Source organism: Podarcis gaigeae (assembly GCF_964106915.1).
Source record: "Podarcis gaigeae genome assembly, chromosome: 7".
NCBI classification, from domain to species: domain Eukaryota; kingdom Metazoa; phylum Chordata; class Lepidosauria; order Squamata; family Lacertidae; genus Podarcis; species Podarcis gaigeae.
The window spans coordinates 66577269-66591328 of record NC_139683.1 but is presented as its reverse complement, the minus strand read 5'-3'; the positions used below and the strand labels follow the sequence as shown (position 1 = coordinate 66591328).

The 14060-nt window shown below is 43.0% G+C and overlaps 1 protein-coding gene across 2 annotated transcripts in view; it reads left to right on the top strand.

Annotated features, from left to right (window-relative positions):
- The window catches only part of MYLK4 (myosin light chain kinase family member 4), a 92157-nt gene that overhangs the window by 59085 nt on the left and 19012 nt on the right, over positions 1-14060 (top strand). For both annotated transcript variants that reach the window (XM_083747263.1, XM_083747262.1), the window contains 6 exons: positions 6527-6593; positions 7599-8037; positions 8758-9029; positions 10657-10762; positions 11610-11703; positions 12632-12741. In XM_083747263.1, coding sequence (XP_083603389.1) covers positions 6527-6593; positions 7599-8037; positions 8758-9029; positions 10657-10762; positions 11610-11703; positions 12632-12741 — 1088 coding nt within the window. The remainder of the gene's footprint in view (positions 1-6526; positions 6594-7598; positions 8038-8757; positions 9030-10656; positions 10763-11609; positions 11704-12631; positions 12742-14060) is intronic.

Sequence of the window (14060 nt, the reverse complement as noted above, 5' to 3'; positions counted from 1 at the left end):
AGTGACTGTTTGCAGTGAAAAGTGTTGTCTATACAAAGTGAATATGGGAACGTAAGTGAGTTCTGGTAGATCAGACTCTGGCATCCTGCTTCCTACAGTGGCGACTCTGGGAAATCCAGAAATAGGCCATGAAGAAGTTTCCCCCTCCCTAGCAATTGATACTCAGAGTTATCTTGTCTTTGAACCTGCAGATTTTATATAGCTATTAGGACTAATAGCCATGACCTGAGTAATGAAAGAAGTGATCAACACGCATGTGTAAAATGGCCCTTTGTAGTGTAGTGTTTGCAGCTTGCATTGTATTAGCAGTAAACATTCTGGCGTGGTTGTTAGAATGGTGCCTTATGGTGATAAATAGAGGAATTCTGACTCAAATCATCATATTCACCCGTTGATGGTTACAGAGTTTTCTTATTATCGGAAACTACCTCAAACACAAAGGGCCGGATTCAACTAAATTGTTGTGCTAGCACAATATTGACTCCAAGAGAAGAGGGGAAATGGTTCCACCTGACAAGCAGAAATCCTTGAGCTGATAATAATAATAATAATTTATTATTTATACCCCGCCCATCTGGCTGGGTCTCCCTAGCCACCCTGGGTGGCTTCCAACAAAGTATTAAAATACAGTGGTCTGTTAAACATTAAAAGCTCCCCTAAGCAGGGCTGTCTTCAGATGTCTTCTAAAAGTCGGGTAGTTGTTCTTCTCTTTGACATCTGGTGGGAGGTCATTCCACAGGGCGGGTGCCACTACCAAAAAGGCCCTCTGCCTGGTGGAAGTGTTCTACCCAGATGTTTCCAAATGCCTCACTTCACATAGTGACATATGAGTCACCAAGTTTAAAGTCATCAGCAGAGCTGGAATTAAGTGAGGTGGATCTGTGGTACCCAACCTTTTGTCCTGTGGTTGTCATTCTGGAAGTTCTGTTGATCCTGAACAACACACGACAAAGTGAAAAGACTGGTTCTCTGCTGAACGCAGAGTCATGACGCAGTATGTGTGGTGTGTCTTCCTTTTGTGACGCTTTGTGCTACTCTTTGTCTTGCTTTGTGCTATGGTGCTGCAGGAGAACAGCAGCTAGAGGAATTTCATAACATTAATGAGGGTTTTTAAGAACCCATATGGTACACACGTAGGAGGCTGTCGGGAAATTTGAAACAGAAAAGTTTTATAAACCCCTTAGAAACTCCACGAAGGTTATGTAGATCCCTGACAAGTTTATCTGGTATAGACTCTCCTCCCTGAAAGAGAGGGGAGTGGTTGTGGGCGGGAGCCCGAACACCGCCCCTAGCAGGGGGCGTTGCCCCCTGCCTCCAGCTCACCTGGCTGGCGCTCACGCCCCCCCCCCAGTGGCCGTCCAACCAGGTGCCATGGGGGGGAGTGTCCAGCAGCCTCTATGCTGCAGCGCCAGCCTCTTCCCGGCCTCATTTCTCTTCATCGTCCTGTGCGAGTCACCCACCCTCCACTCCCTTTGAGTTAGGGCTTAGATCATTGGCCTTGCTATGGACCTTAGGTTGGTCGCCCTGGTTGCCCAGGGGGCCTGGTAGGAGTTTTTCCATTTGGCATTAGGCTTTTTGGTTTTTTCACCTACCTCGTAACAATCGTCACAACTTTTTGTGGTATTGGTGGGTAGGTTAGGCATTGGAATAATGTGTTGTGGTGTGTCGAAGTGCTAGGTGTGGCCATCGCCTATGCCTTCAATTTCTAGGGGTATTCCGTTAAAGGCTTGGCGGGAGGCCATGGCACGACCCTCGGTGACATCTGGGGTGAGCCTATAGTTGGATTAGCATCAACAGGTGATGAACCCCTGGTGAATAAACCCACTTGTTTCGCGATCCAATGCCTAAGCCAATACCTTTTCATTGCTGTAATCAATAAAGTTGTGGCCTTTTCTAGCCCATTAACCTTATATCACGTGTCCCTGTGTCTTCATTTCACTTCGCGGGGGTCGGGTCCTCGAACTACAACCTTTGATTTTGTATCCTATCAGTATGTACATCGGAACAAATGTCACAAGAAATATGGAGAGGAATCTGAAAGAGGAATGTTGGCTTTCAGCAGCCCCAGGGCATTTACGCAGGTGATGTCTCATGCCCTGATGCTAAAAAAAGTCTATATGTAGAGGCATCGGTATAGTTGCACGTGGGTTGCTGTCAGGGGAAACATGTCTACTCTGTATTGGTGCTTATATATCAAGATTCATGACGTTAGTTTGGCTGGGAATGGCATGCTGAAGTACTTGTTATCATCACTCTGATCAAGTAACTGAACCACAACTATTAATGGGACTGACACAGAAGTGGGATATCTGATCCTAATAAATCTCCAAGAGATTTTTATTTTATTTTTTTATTTCCAGAAGCTCCCGATATAAACACTCATGTACAGGCAATGTAGTATTTGCAGATGCAAATGTCTATATATTATGACCTGTTAAGTGCAATTGAACTGAAGCCACAGAACAGTTCAGTTTTGGCACCCGATGGGATGATAAAGGCTGGGAGGTGGAGGCAACTTCATGAAATGTTCATTATAGTGCTTCTGGCAGTGGGAAGAAAATCAAAAGGTTTTATTAGGTGAATAAAGAAAGAAAAAAGAAGGTTGAGTATCAGAAACATTGCCAGGTTCATCCTGGTGGTGTATAAAGAAGGAATTCAGTGAAGTCAGGTGTTCATAAAAACTCCAAGTTAATTTTGGAACGAATTTCAAATTGCTACTAAAAGCACGATATTTATGCCTAATGACGCCTTCGTGTCTAATTCCTGCCTTTTTCAGCACATATTTCTTTCAAACAATCTCATCCAAGTACCAGGTCAGACTAAGGCATTCTGGATAGGAAATGGTGTCAACAGAGTTAACTTGGCTGCTCAAAGAACACATTGCCCCAGCAAGAATTTTAGGCAAATATTATGTTCTGAAAGCAGCAGCCAGAGACCTTATAGAAAGGAGATACTGTTGAGCACGGTACAACACCCGTTCACCTTGAAAGCAACCTGTTCCACGGCGCTGCCAAATAAAGTGCGACCTGGCTGATTGAGGGAAAGTGGTAATTGAAAACAAATATTTTGCAGGGTTAGAGCAAGGAGCCAAACAGCAGCTGAGTTGAGGAACCTGTGTCTTTGGACTGAACCACTTCAGACATTGGAAGTGAATGTACCAATGTAAAAATAATCTCTGCACACAGTAAACAAAATGTCAGGAAATACGTTTGTGGCCCATTCTTTTCCCTGACATGCTATTTTTCTATGCACAAGGATGTGGTTTTTGTTTTGTTGGGGGGGTTGATTCTGCCATGAGAGCCCAACCCCTGACGTCTGAAGTGGTATTCTCAGACATAGATTTGCCACTTCAACTGCAGTTGGGAAGAGATAGGCCTAAATGTAATACTCAAACACAGAGGAAAAATGGAAAACTCCTCAAACCCTTTGGATCAAAGTGTGATTGCAGATTATCTTTCATAACCCTGTTGTAATATTATCTTATTTGAAACACCTCCACGCCTATGAGCCATAAACCATGCTACCTCAAGGGGCTTCATGGAAACAATAGGGAAGTTTTTCGGTTGATTGATAAAGGGTTGTTGTTTAGTTGTTTAGTCGTGTCCGACTCTTCGTGACCCCATGGACCAGAGCACGCCAGACACTCCTGTCTTCCACTGCCTCCCGCAGTTTGGTCAGACTCATGCTGGTAGCTTCAAGAACACTGTCCAACCATCTGTTCCTCTGTCGTCCCCTTCTCTTGTGCCCTCCATCTTTCCCAACATCAGGGTCTTTTCCAGGGAGTCTTCTCTTCTCATGAGGTGGCCAAAGTCTTGGAGCCTCAGCTTCCGGATCTGTCCTTCCAGTGAGCACTCAGGGCTGGTTTCCTTAAGAATGGAGAGGTTTGATCTTCTTGCAGTCCATGGGACTCTCAAGAGGTGGCAATAATGTCTTGAGCAGGAGAAAAGGTGCGCAGACAGAGCGGTACACTTTGTTGTGGATGGATCTCATTTCCCCCGGTGGCACAGGACCCAGGGCGGCTGAGAGGTGGCTGTCACAGATACAGCCCATAATCATTTAATATTTGGCAGCCATAACAGTTGGTAGTGGATCTTGGGTAATCAGATGCTGGGGGTCGGGTGGGTGGAAAGGCAACAGGGGCTATTTTACTAGACAACATTTGGTTAACATTTCTGAAAACTGAATGCAGATCACAGTGGACTTGAGACTGATCCTGAGAGGCAGTTCTTATTTTCTGACCTTCTGCTTTTTTCTGTGAGCAGTATATTCGTAAAAGCGTCCTCTAGGTGTCACTGTAGCATTGTAGACTACAGAGAAGTTGTACCAGGCAGGGTGTAGCACATACTCAGAACTCCCGTGAATGTGCCAACATAGTTTTGTGGTAGCAAATCATACCGGTTTGTTTCAGCACCGTTGTTTTCTAATGCATCTCAGTGATCAGCACATAACAGATTAAAATCAGATAACAAGACTATGCTTGGCAAAGTGAAGAAAGCTAATGATAAACTCTGAACTTCTTTCCCGTTGGCTATTAATTTCAGTGATATATGTTTCACTTGTAAAATAAACCCTCAGAGTGGCTTAGCTAAGTGGTTGTAATATGCAGAATGTTCATGGTAGGGATGGAGGAGAAATTTAGTTAGGTTCACAAATTATCAAATTCACACTTTCCTAAGAAATACGAGAACAGAAACACATTAATCCTTCAAAATTCACATTTATCTGAATTTTTCGGCGCAGTTCTCCAACCAGATAAAGTTTACAACAATGCATATATTAGGTTAAAGTGTGCATAAATATGACTACATTAACAAAAGTAACACAAGATGCATTACATTAGGACAAATTGTTTGCAAAAATGTGTGTATTAATTAATCATAGCCACATACAAAATGCTGAAGAATTTTAAAGAGGATTTTTTAAAATCACAAATTGCTGCGGAAATTTGGAGAAATTAATATTAGGAAATGAGAAGCAGAGAACCAAAATTGACATATCCTTCCTTCCCTAATTCATGGATATTCTAACTGTTGAGGACCAAGGGGCAGTTATAGATTTTTAAGTCAATGCTCCTGTTGTAAAGTATGAGGAAATTGTTAGTAGAAATGGGGAAGAGGAGCAAGGGGACTGTGAAGACATGGAGAAGGAGAGGCAGAGAATCAAAACGACAAGAAAGATGAATAAGGATGGAATAACAACAACAACCACAATTTATTATTTCTACCCTGTCCATCTGATTGGGTTTCCCCAGCCACTCTGGGCGGCTTTCAACAGAACTTTAAAAACAGAATAAAACTTCAAACATTATAAACTTCCCTAAAGAGGGCTGCCTTCAGATGTCTTCTAAAAGTCAGATAGTTGTTTATTTCTTTGATATTTGATGGGAAGCCTTCCACAGGGTGGGAGCCACTACCAAGAAGGCCCTCTGCCTGGTTCCCTGTAACTTCGTTTGTCGCAGTGAGGGAACCACCATACATTGTTTTGAAACAATAAGCTATCTAGCATTAACTCTCTGAGCAGTGAAGACCTTTAACAATGGTAAAGGTAAAGGTAAAGGTACCCCTGCCCATTCGGGCCAGTCTTGCCAGACTCTAGGGTTGTGCGCTCATCTCACTCTATAGGCCGGGAGCCAGCGCTGTCCGGAGACACTTCCGGGTCACGTGGCCAGCGTGACAAGCTGCATCTGGCGAGCCAGCGCAGCACACGGAACGCCGTTTACCTTCCCGCTGGTAAGCGGTCCCTATTTATCTACTTGCACCCGGGGGTGCTTTCAAACTGCTAGGTTGGCAGGCGCTGGGACCGAGCAGCGGGAGCGCACCCCGCCGCAGGGATTCGAACTGCCGACCTTTTGATCGGCAAGTCCTAGGCACTGAGGCTTTTACCCACAGCGCCACCCACGTCCCTTTAACCATGGTATTTTATGCAAATCGCCTACTTCAAAGTTTGCACAGAATTCAGTTCAACTCCATTTATAACGGTTGGTCATCACTGAATACCAAAAAGTACGAGTTTAAAATGTACAGCTAGCAATTGGGAGGAGAGAATCATTGGCCAGTCTGATAATAAAAACAAATAAGCAGATAACTGGCCCCAAAACATTACATATCGCATAATTGCCCAATTTGGAAAGAAGGCACCAAATTCCAGAGGCTTTCCCATGGCAGACATTCCTTTGAGAATTTCAGACAAAAATCTTTGTCTGGGCAAAATCTAGGGTAAGAACCTTGACCACACTTAAACCACAAGTGGCCAGCTCATGGGAGCTTTTGCATACCTTCCCATCAAATAAGCCAATGTTATTGTTTGGAAGTGCAGGACAACAGCTGCCTTCCCTAAAGTCTGTTCAAATAGGCATGTTCCAGTTGCAGCTAGTGGCCATGGGAAGTAATTAGAGGTGTTGCCAGAGTTGGATTTGATTAGAAGTTGTGGAAAAATATGTGGCTTACAGAAGAGAAGGTAGAGTTTTGCAAAGGAAGTGTATTACGAATTAAAGGTCTAATGTTTTTGCTTGCTCATTTCCCCCTAGGAAAGATCATATCTAGCCGGAAAGGGAACAAAATTGATAAAGAAGAAGAAACCACCAGATTCCTCAGGTTAGTTTTTGTCTTCTAAACATAATGACAATACCTTTCTATCCCTAGCCTTGTGCCCTAGAGAAGAGGGACTAGACTTGTCAAAGGGGAAAGCGGAATGCACTGCAGGGCATTCTGAGGTGAAATTTCTCAACCTTGGCCTCTTGCCCATGGGACCTGTGCTAAGTCTACACCTCTAGACTAGCTTGTTTTATTCGTATAAGCCTAAACTTATTCCTGTAAATACAGTGGTACCTCGGGTTACAAACGCTTCGGGTTACAAACTCCGCTAACCCGGAAGTAGTACAAACTCAGGTTGCAAACTTTGCCCCAGGAGGAGAATGGAAATCGCACGCTGGTGCGTGGTGGCAGCAGGAGGCCCCATTAGCAAAAGCACGCCTCAGGTTAAGAACGGTTTCGGGTTAAGAACGGACCTCCGGAATGAATTAAGTTTATAACCTGAGGTTCCACTGTATGTCAGCCATGTTACTTACCAATTAGAACATGGGTAGGCAAACTAAGGCCTAGGGCCTGGATCCGGCCCAATTGCCTTCTAAAACTGGCCCGTGGACGGTCTGGGAATCGGCATGTTTTTGCATGAGTAGAATGTGTCCTTTTATTTAAAATGCATCTCTGGGTTATTTGTGGGGCATAGGAATTTGTTCATTCGCCCCCCCCCCCAAATATATAATCCCCCCCCAAGGTCTGAGGCACAGTGGACTGGCCCCCTGCGAAAAAAGTTTGCTGCCCCCTGAATTAGAAGATTTCTCAAACAGAAATATTTCAGACCAAACTATACATACTGCAAACTATACTTGTTGACTCAACTTGCAGGATTTTTTTGAGGTGTTGTTTTGTTCTTTTGTTCCAGTACATGGAATATCTTGGGTTACCTTTTGTATCAGGGTAGAATAAAGGGAGGAAAGAGGGAGAAACAAATTACTTCCCCCCAAAACAACTGAAATGCTGCCATCAATACATGTTCTTCTTTCATTCAAATGGCTGCTGTTTTCTGTTTGGTTCCAGAGGAATCTGATGGGAGCCCAGAATCGTTTTCCCACACAGAAAAGGTCCATAAACTCAACAAGGAGAATACTGAGAAGGCAAGTGCTCTTTTTGTTCAGAGAAGTTCCCTTAAACCTCTTACTCATGAGTCAAAGGAGAAGGCAGAGGACAGCCATAGCAAAAATTGGAAAGGCTCGCTCCCGAAGACAACAGGGAAAAAACTGGCAGAAGCGAAGGCCGTTTGTAAAAAACCGAGTAGTGATGATACAAAGAGTGATGCTTTGGGAGTTGTAAAAAAGCATCAGAGGTCTGAAGAAAGCCTAGAGAAAGCAGGAAAAGATGTTGAAGGAACAGATACTAGCAGAGATGAAGAAACAGAAGTACCAGAAACTACATCCCCAGGTGAAGATACAGCAGAAGATCTCAGCAGTCCATCAAAAAGCCAGAATCAAGATGTCAGGTAGGTTTTATATGATAGTTCCTCAAATATCATGCAGTTACCTATTAAAGATTATTGCATGCATGAAGAGTGGGGCTTGGTGTGATTTATGCAAAGGTCACATACAACACTGAATTTGCATTTTAAAAATCTGTCATGCTTGGCAAAACAGACGAACATATTGGTTTGGAGATGGCAAAATGACAGAGCTCCACTAGCAACCAATAACGATTGAAATGTTGCTTTGTTTTATTTATTGTTAGTATAACATACAAACATAGTACTATTACAAATAAAAGCATAGGAAAATACCATTTTAAAATGTTGACAATGTGAGTTTTTACAACTGGTAATGATAGTTACTGATTGTTCCAATACACAATCTCCCCGTTGAAAATTAATATTTGAATATTCTTCCCTTGTCTATCTAGTGATGTTTAATATCTCTGTATCCAAAATATATAGACCTTAGTATGCGCGTTCTTTGTGATGTGCTCTGGTCTGGTCTGAAGTTTGCAGAGATCAATAAAGTATAAAATGGTGAAGACACCAGCTGCTTTTTGTGCAGTTACTTTATCGTATGCATTTTGTTTACCATATGCATATTGTTTAGGCATGAAACGCAAACACTAAAAAAAGTAACGAGCTCCTTACATTGTTTTGTTTTAACCTATATTTTTGCTTCATTCCAACTCCACTCTCACGATGCCATTAGAATAATCTGTATCCCTCATCCTGTAGGCATAAGGTCAGTGAAAAGGCCTCATTCCCTCCAAAGGATGAGCAGAATGGCAGCAGTAAGCGTCGTGTGAATGACTTTGGTCTTACCAAAGAGGAGAGCAAAAAGAGCAGGGTAGATGCAGCGAATGCTAAGGATGGACAGAAACCCAAAGGAGCGACGAAGCTGAAAGAGGCACAGCCTGCCTTGCCTGGGAAAACAGATGGATCTGATTCCACACCCAAGAAGACTGAAGATAAGCAAGAAGCTTCAATAGGAGACAGTATTACAATTGGTACAACCTGGCTTAAAAAAACAACATAGATATGCATGGTGATGATGCCAAGCAAAATGGAGTGTACCTTGCATCTTTAATTAACTTCCCAGGAGTTAATAGAGCTTGCATGAAACTTCAGGGGTGTTATTTTGTTAATTCACACCAGCTGACAATCCGTTTTGAGAATGGGGGAGTTCAAAAGCTTTCTGTGGAGTACATTCTGAAGCCCCATGGCGACTTGTTCATTGGGGGTTGTTGTTGTTTTGTACCAACTAACAGGGCTTGAGGCTTTTGCAAAATGGGAGTCTTCTTTTTGTTTTTTTATTTTGTGAAGTTAAGGCACAGTCCTCAGGAAGTTCACAAGATTCTTTTTTTACAGGAAAAATTCGTCATGGGGTGAGAAACCCTTGCAATACTACCCTTTATTTAATTCTTTTTAAAAGTGGAGATGTAAGAATCCACGGAAAGCCACTGGAAAGATATCACCTTGTTGTTGTATCTTTATACCCATGAGGCTCTTTTGAATTATTCACAGAGAACTTGATAGCTGCCCAGCTTGCTCAAAGATGGTCCCATGACTTGGATTCCAGATTCCTGATAAATCCAGTTCTTAGGAGCCTCTTAACGCAAACTGAAAAGATTATACTTTCTGGGGCAAATGGAAATGCTTTCATGTGTTGTTATTCACACAAATGGCTTTTAGTAAGTACCGTATATTTCGCTCTATAGGACGCACCGGACCATAGGACGCAACTTGTTTTAGAGGGGGAGAACAAGAAAAAATAAATCTCCCCCTCTCTGCTCAGCACCCCTTCAGTGAAGCGGCAGGAGAAATGAAGCCCCTTCCATTTCTCCTCCCGCTTGGCTAAAGGGGCGCTGCGCAGCTCTCTGCTGAAGCCAGGAGAGTCTTGCTCTCCTGGCTTCAGCGAAAGGAACCTGAAGCCTCTGGAGCACAGTGGGAACTTGCGCTGAGCTCCGAAAGCTTCAGGCAGCTATCCCGGAAGCCTGGGTTGGTGCACACTGACCCCTCTCACTCTCCAGGCTTCAGTGAAAGCAACGCGAAGCCTCCGGAGCGCGGAGGGAGCGCTCCCTCTGCGCTTCAGAGGCTTCGCGTTGCTATCGCTGAAGCCAAGGATCCTGCATTCGCTCCATAGGACGCACACACATTTTCCCTTAATTTTTGGAAGAGGAAAAGTGCGTCCTATAGAGCGAAAAATACGGTACCTGACTTACAAAAACAGGCCCAGGACTTACCTCCCTAAACTCACAAGGTGGGTTGATGTGGTGGCTGTTTGTATCTTTAACCAAATGAAGAGGTAGCCTCCGATTTCCACACCATAAGCCTTGTGTTTATATATCACCACCCCCTCATTCTTCCCTAGAATTCAAGTACAGAGGTGAGAATTTTGAAATACAAAATATACTCTGGTGCATGTCCGGAGTGAAGTTCGGTGTTGATTGTAGTCAACGAAACTCACCATCAGGCCTTGATGTAGAAGGGGGAATTAATATTTTGTAAAACAAAGTGCATGTGTACTGAACATTGTAACACTGCTTGTTGCGTGGAAATGGTAGATAATGAGCATAATAAGTCAATTTCTTCATATCATGTGAGGATTTCACATGCATTTCTTATCATTTGTAGAGTATATCTCACCACCGGCGGCTCCCTTTGATCATCGGATTGTCTCAGCTAAAAGAGCAGGGATCAATAGCTATTACCATGTCCACAAGGGTGAAGTTTTGGGAGGGTAAGTACAACTGAAGGTATTGTTAGCAGAATGAAGAATCTCTTCAAGTTGTTGAATATCACACTGCAGTGGATGGTTTTATGGTAGATTAGGCAATAGGGGTAACTAAAGTAAAACAACACGGACAACCATTTAAAGTGGTGTGGAAGATCAGTAACAAAGGCAATGTAACATATTGATAGTTGTAAATGTTAAGTTATATAACATATTATTTTTCCATTTGGTATAATTAGCCATGTTTTCAATATATAGGTTAAAAGCTGAGGTAATATCCAACTGAGTCATATTCAGAATGACCCCACTGAAATGAATGCACGTAAGTCCATTGATTTTAGTGTATCTACTCTGAGTATAGCTAACATTGAATATCACTCTGTATATCAATTGACTCAAAGCTTAGTGGGGACAGTGTCAACTTTCAAGGTTCACAACCATTCTTACCTGATCTCCAATTCTGTCCATCATTCCTTACAGGAATCATTCTCAGGGTAACTCCCACATTATTTTCCTCCTTCAGACTTACATTGCCAGGAGTCCAGCAGGATTGGTGGGGCAGTACCTCACAATAAGGGACAGTTGCTAGACCAGGCTTCCTCAAACTTGGCCCTCCAGATGTTTTGAGACTACAATTCCCATCATCCCTGACCACTGGTCCTGCTAGCTAGGGATCATGGGAGTTGTAGGCCAAAAACATCTGGAGGGCCGAGGTTGAGGAAGCCTGTGCTAGACACTGTTCTGCCTCAAATAATGAGATTCTAGTGAGGATAGAAAACTTGAATACTCATATCTCAAAGGAAGGGCAATGGGTCTTGGATTCAGCAGCATTTCCCTCTCTTCCTTTCTTTAGTGGACGGTTTGGCCAGGTGCATAGATGTGAAGAAAAATCAACGGGTCTCAAATTAGCCGCCAAAATTATAAAAGCAAGAGCTGCCAAGGAAAAGGTAAGGGCAACTGGAGTGCAGGCCTACAGCAGAGCCTTGCCCAGGAGGTTTTGTTATGCAGATTACTTTGCCACTTCCAAGTGGCAGCTTCTGTTCTACCAATTCCTTGGTTTATTACACTCCTATTTGTACAACTTGTGAACACAGCTGTGGAACAGTGATTTCTTCTTCCACTTGCATTGCCTTTTGAATCCCAGCTCACTCGTGTCCACAGCCCATAATGAGATCTCCCTGTAAATCCATGGTTATAAATAAGCCGTATTATTTAATTTCTTTAATTGTATTTAATTTTTCTGCCACTGAGCCATAGTCTTGGCCTCTCTTTCCATTACACCAAGTTCAGGAGGGATTTATCTGTCCTATCCCAGACACCAGGATTTCCCCACCTCTCACACTATTACAATATCCTTACCATTTCTAGGCATGAGCTACTTTCTCCTGTCCCCCCCCCCCCCATTAGCTTAAAGCTATTTCCACTAGACAACATTTACAATATATTTTTGCTATTAATAGGGAGATACCCCGTCCGATTGTCCTACAAACCTAGGAACATTTTGAATGAAATGTCAACAGCAGGAAGGAGCGATAGCCAGTGTGGTGTAGTGGTTAAGAGCAGTGGACTCGTAATCTGGTGAACAGGGTTCGCTTCCCCGCTCCTCCACATGCAGCTGCTGGGTGACCTTGGGCCAGTCACACTTCTTTGAAGTCTCTCAGCCTCATTCACCTCACAGAGTGTTTGTTGTAGGGGAGGAAGGGAAAGGAGATTGTTAGCCGCTTTGAGACTCCTTAAAGGGAGTGAAAGGCGGGATATCAAATCCAAACCCTTCTTCTTCTTCTCTTCTATATCAGCGAGGTCAAGCAACAAGTGTGCATCCAATTTCTGCCATATTTATCATCATATTTAGCACCGTTCTTGCATTCTTCACAGGACGAAGTAAAGAATGAGATCAATGTGATGAACCAGTTGAACCACGTGAACCTCATTCAGCTGTATGATGCTTTTGAATCAAAAAACGACATTGTTCTCGTCATGGAATAGTATGTTGAACGTTTCTTCTGCTTCCTTTTCTTGGGCTTTCGGTTATGTCCACACATGTGCATATACACACACAGAGTAAATGGGCCTTTTATTTCTGAGCCTTATTTTGACATGGGTTGGTTGTTTTGTTTTATTTTATTTATCTCAGAATAAAACTTTATTTAGAATTCAACAATAACAAAGAAAGGAAAAGAAAAACCCCACAGTTGGGTTGGTTGTTTTAACTGTAGCCGCTGTGAGAGGGAAGGGTTGAACCTCTGTCTATGCACTACCATGCATACAGTGGTACCTTGGTTCTCAAACTTAATCCGTTCCCCTAAAACAGCAACCCTAAAACAGCAATTCAACATGAATTTTACTAACGAGACCATTGATCCATAAAATGAAAGCAATAATCAAAGTACTGTACCATAAAATAAATAAGACAGTATTGTAGATGTTAATTTTATTTTTTAAAAATAATTCTTACCTGCACTGATGTTTGGAAGGGGGGCTTTTATCCATTTTCGCAGTCACACAATCAATCAGTAGCTGAACTGGGTTCCCACACAGTAAAAAAAAAAAAAAAAAGCCTCAAAAACGCAAAATAAATAGCAAAAACAAAAGTGCCAAACTTAATCCGTTTCAGAAATCTGTTTGACTTCTGAAATGTTCAAAAAGGCGCAGCTTCTGATTGGTGCAGGTGCCCCGGAAACAATAGTCGACAACCACATTGGACGTTCGGCTTCCGAAAAACGTTCGAAAACTGGAACACTTTCGGGTTTTCAGCATTTAAGGGCCAAGGTACCAGTGTATCTCTGACACACACACACACACACACACACACACACACTGCATGTGTAGATGTATGTACATAGAGCTTCTCCATAGGAGGGGAATTCAGACTGGCATGGAGGACCTCTTTGCATGTATATCTGCATGTACAATGGGTACACACATCAGCGCCAGGGGTAGCGCTACCCACCAAGACCCCTTCCTATGTTGGGTGAAAGCTTCTCCTAATGGCATTGTATTCTCATGTTTTTGTGGGGGAAGAGTAGGATGCAATCTAAGTCATGGGAAAATGCACATTTTGTAATTATTTTTGATTTTCTTCTTTTTTAAAAAGTGTTTTTATTAAAGATTTTCTAGGGTCACCTATGGGATGCGGGTGGAGTTGTGGTCTAAACTACTGAGCCTAGGGCTTGCCGATCAGAAAGTCGGCAATTCGAATCCCTGCGACTAGGTGAGCTCCCGTTGCTCGGTCCCTGCTCCTGCCCACCTAGCAGTTCGAAAGCACATCAAAGTGCAAGTAGATAAATAGGTACCACTCTGGTGG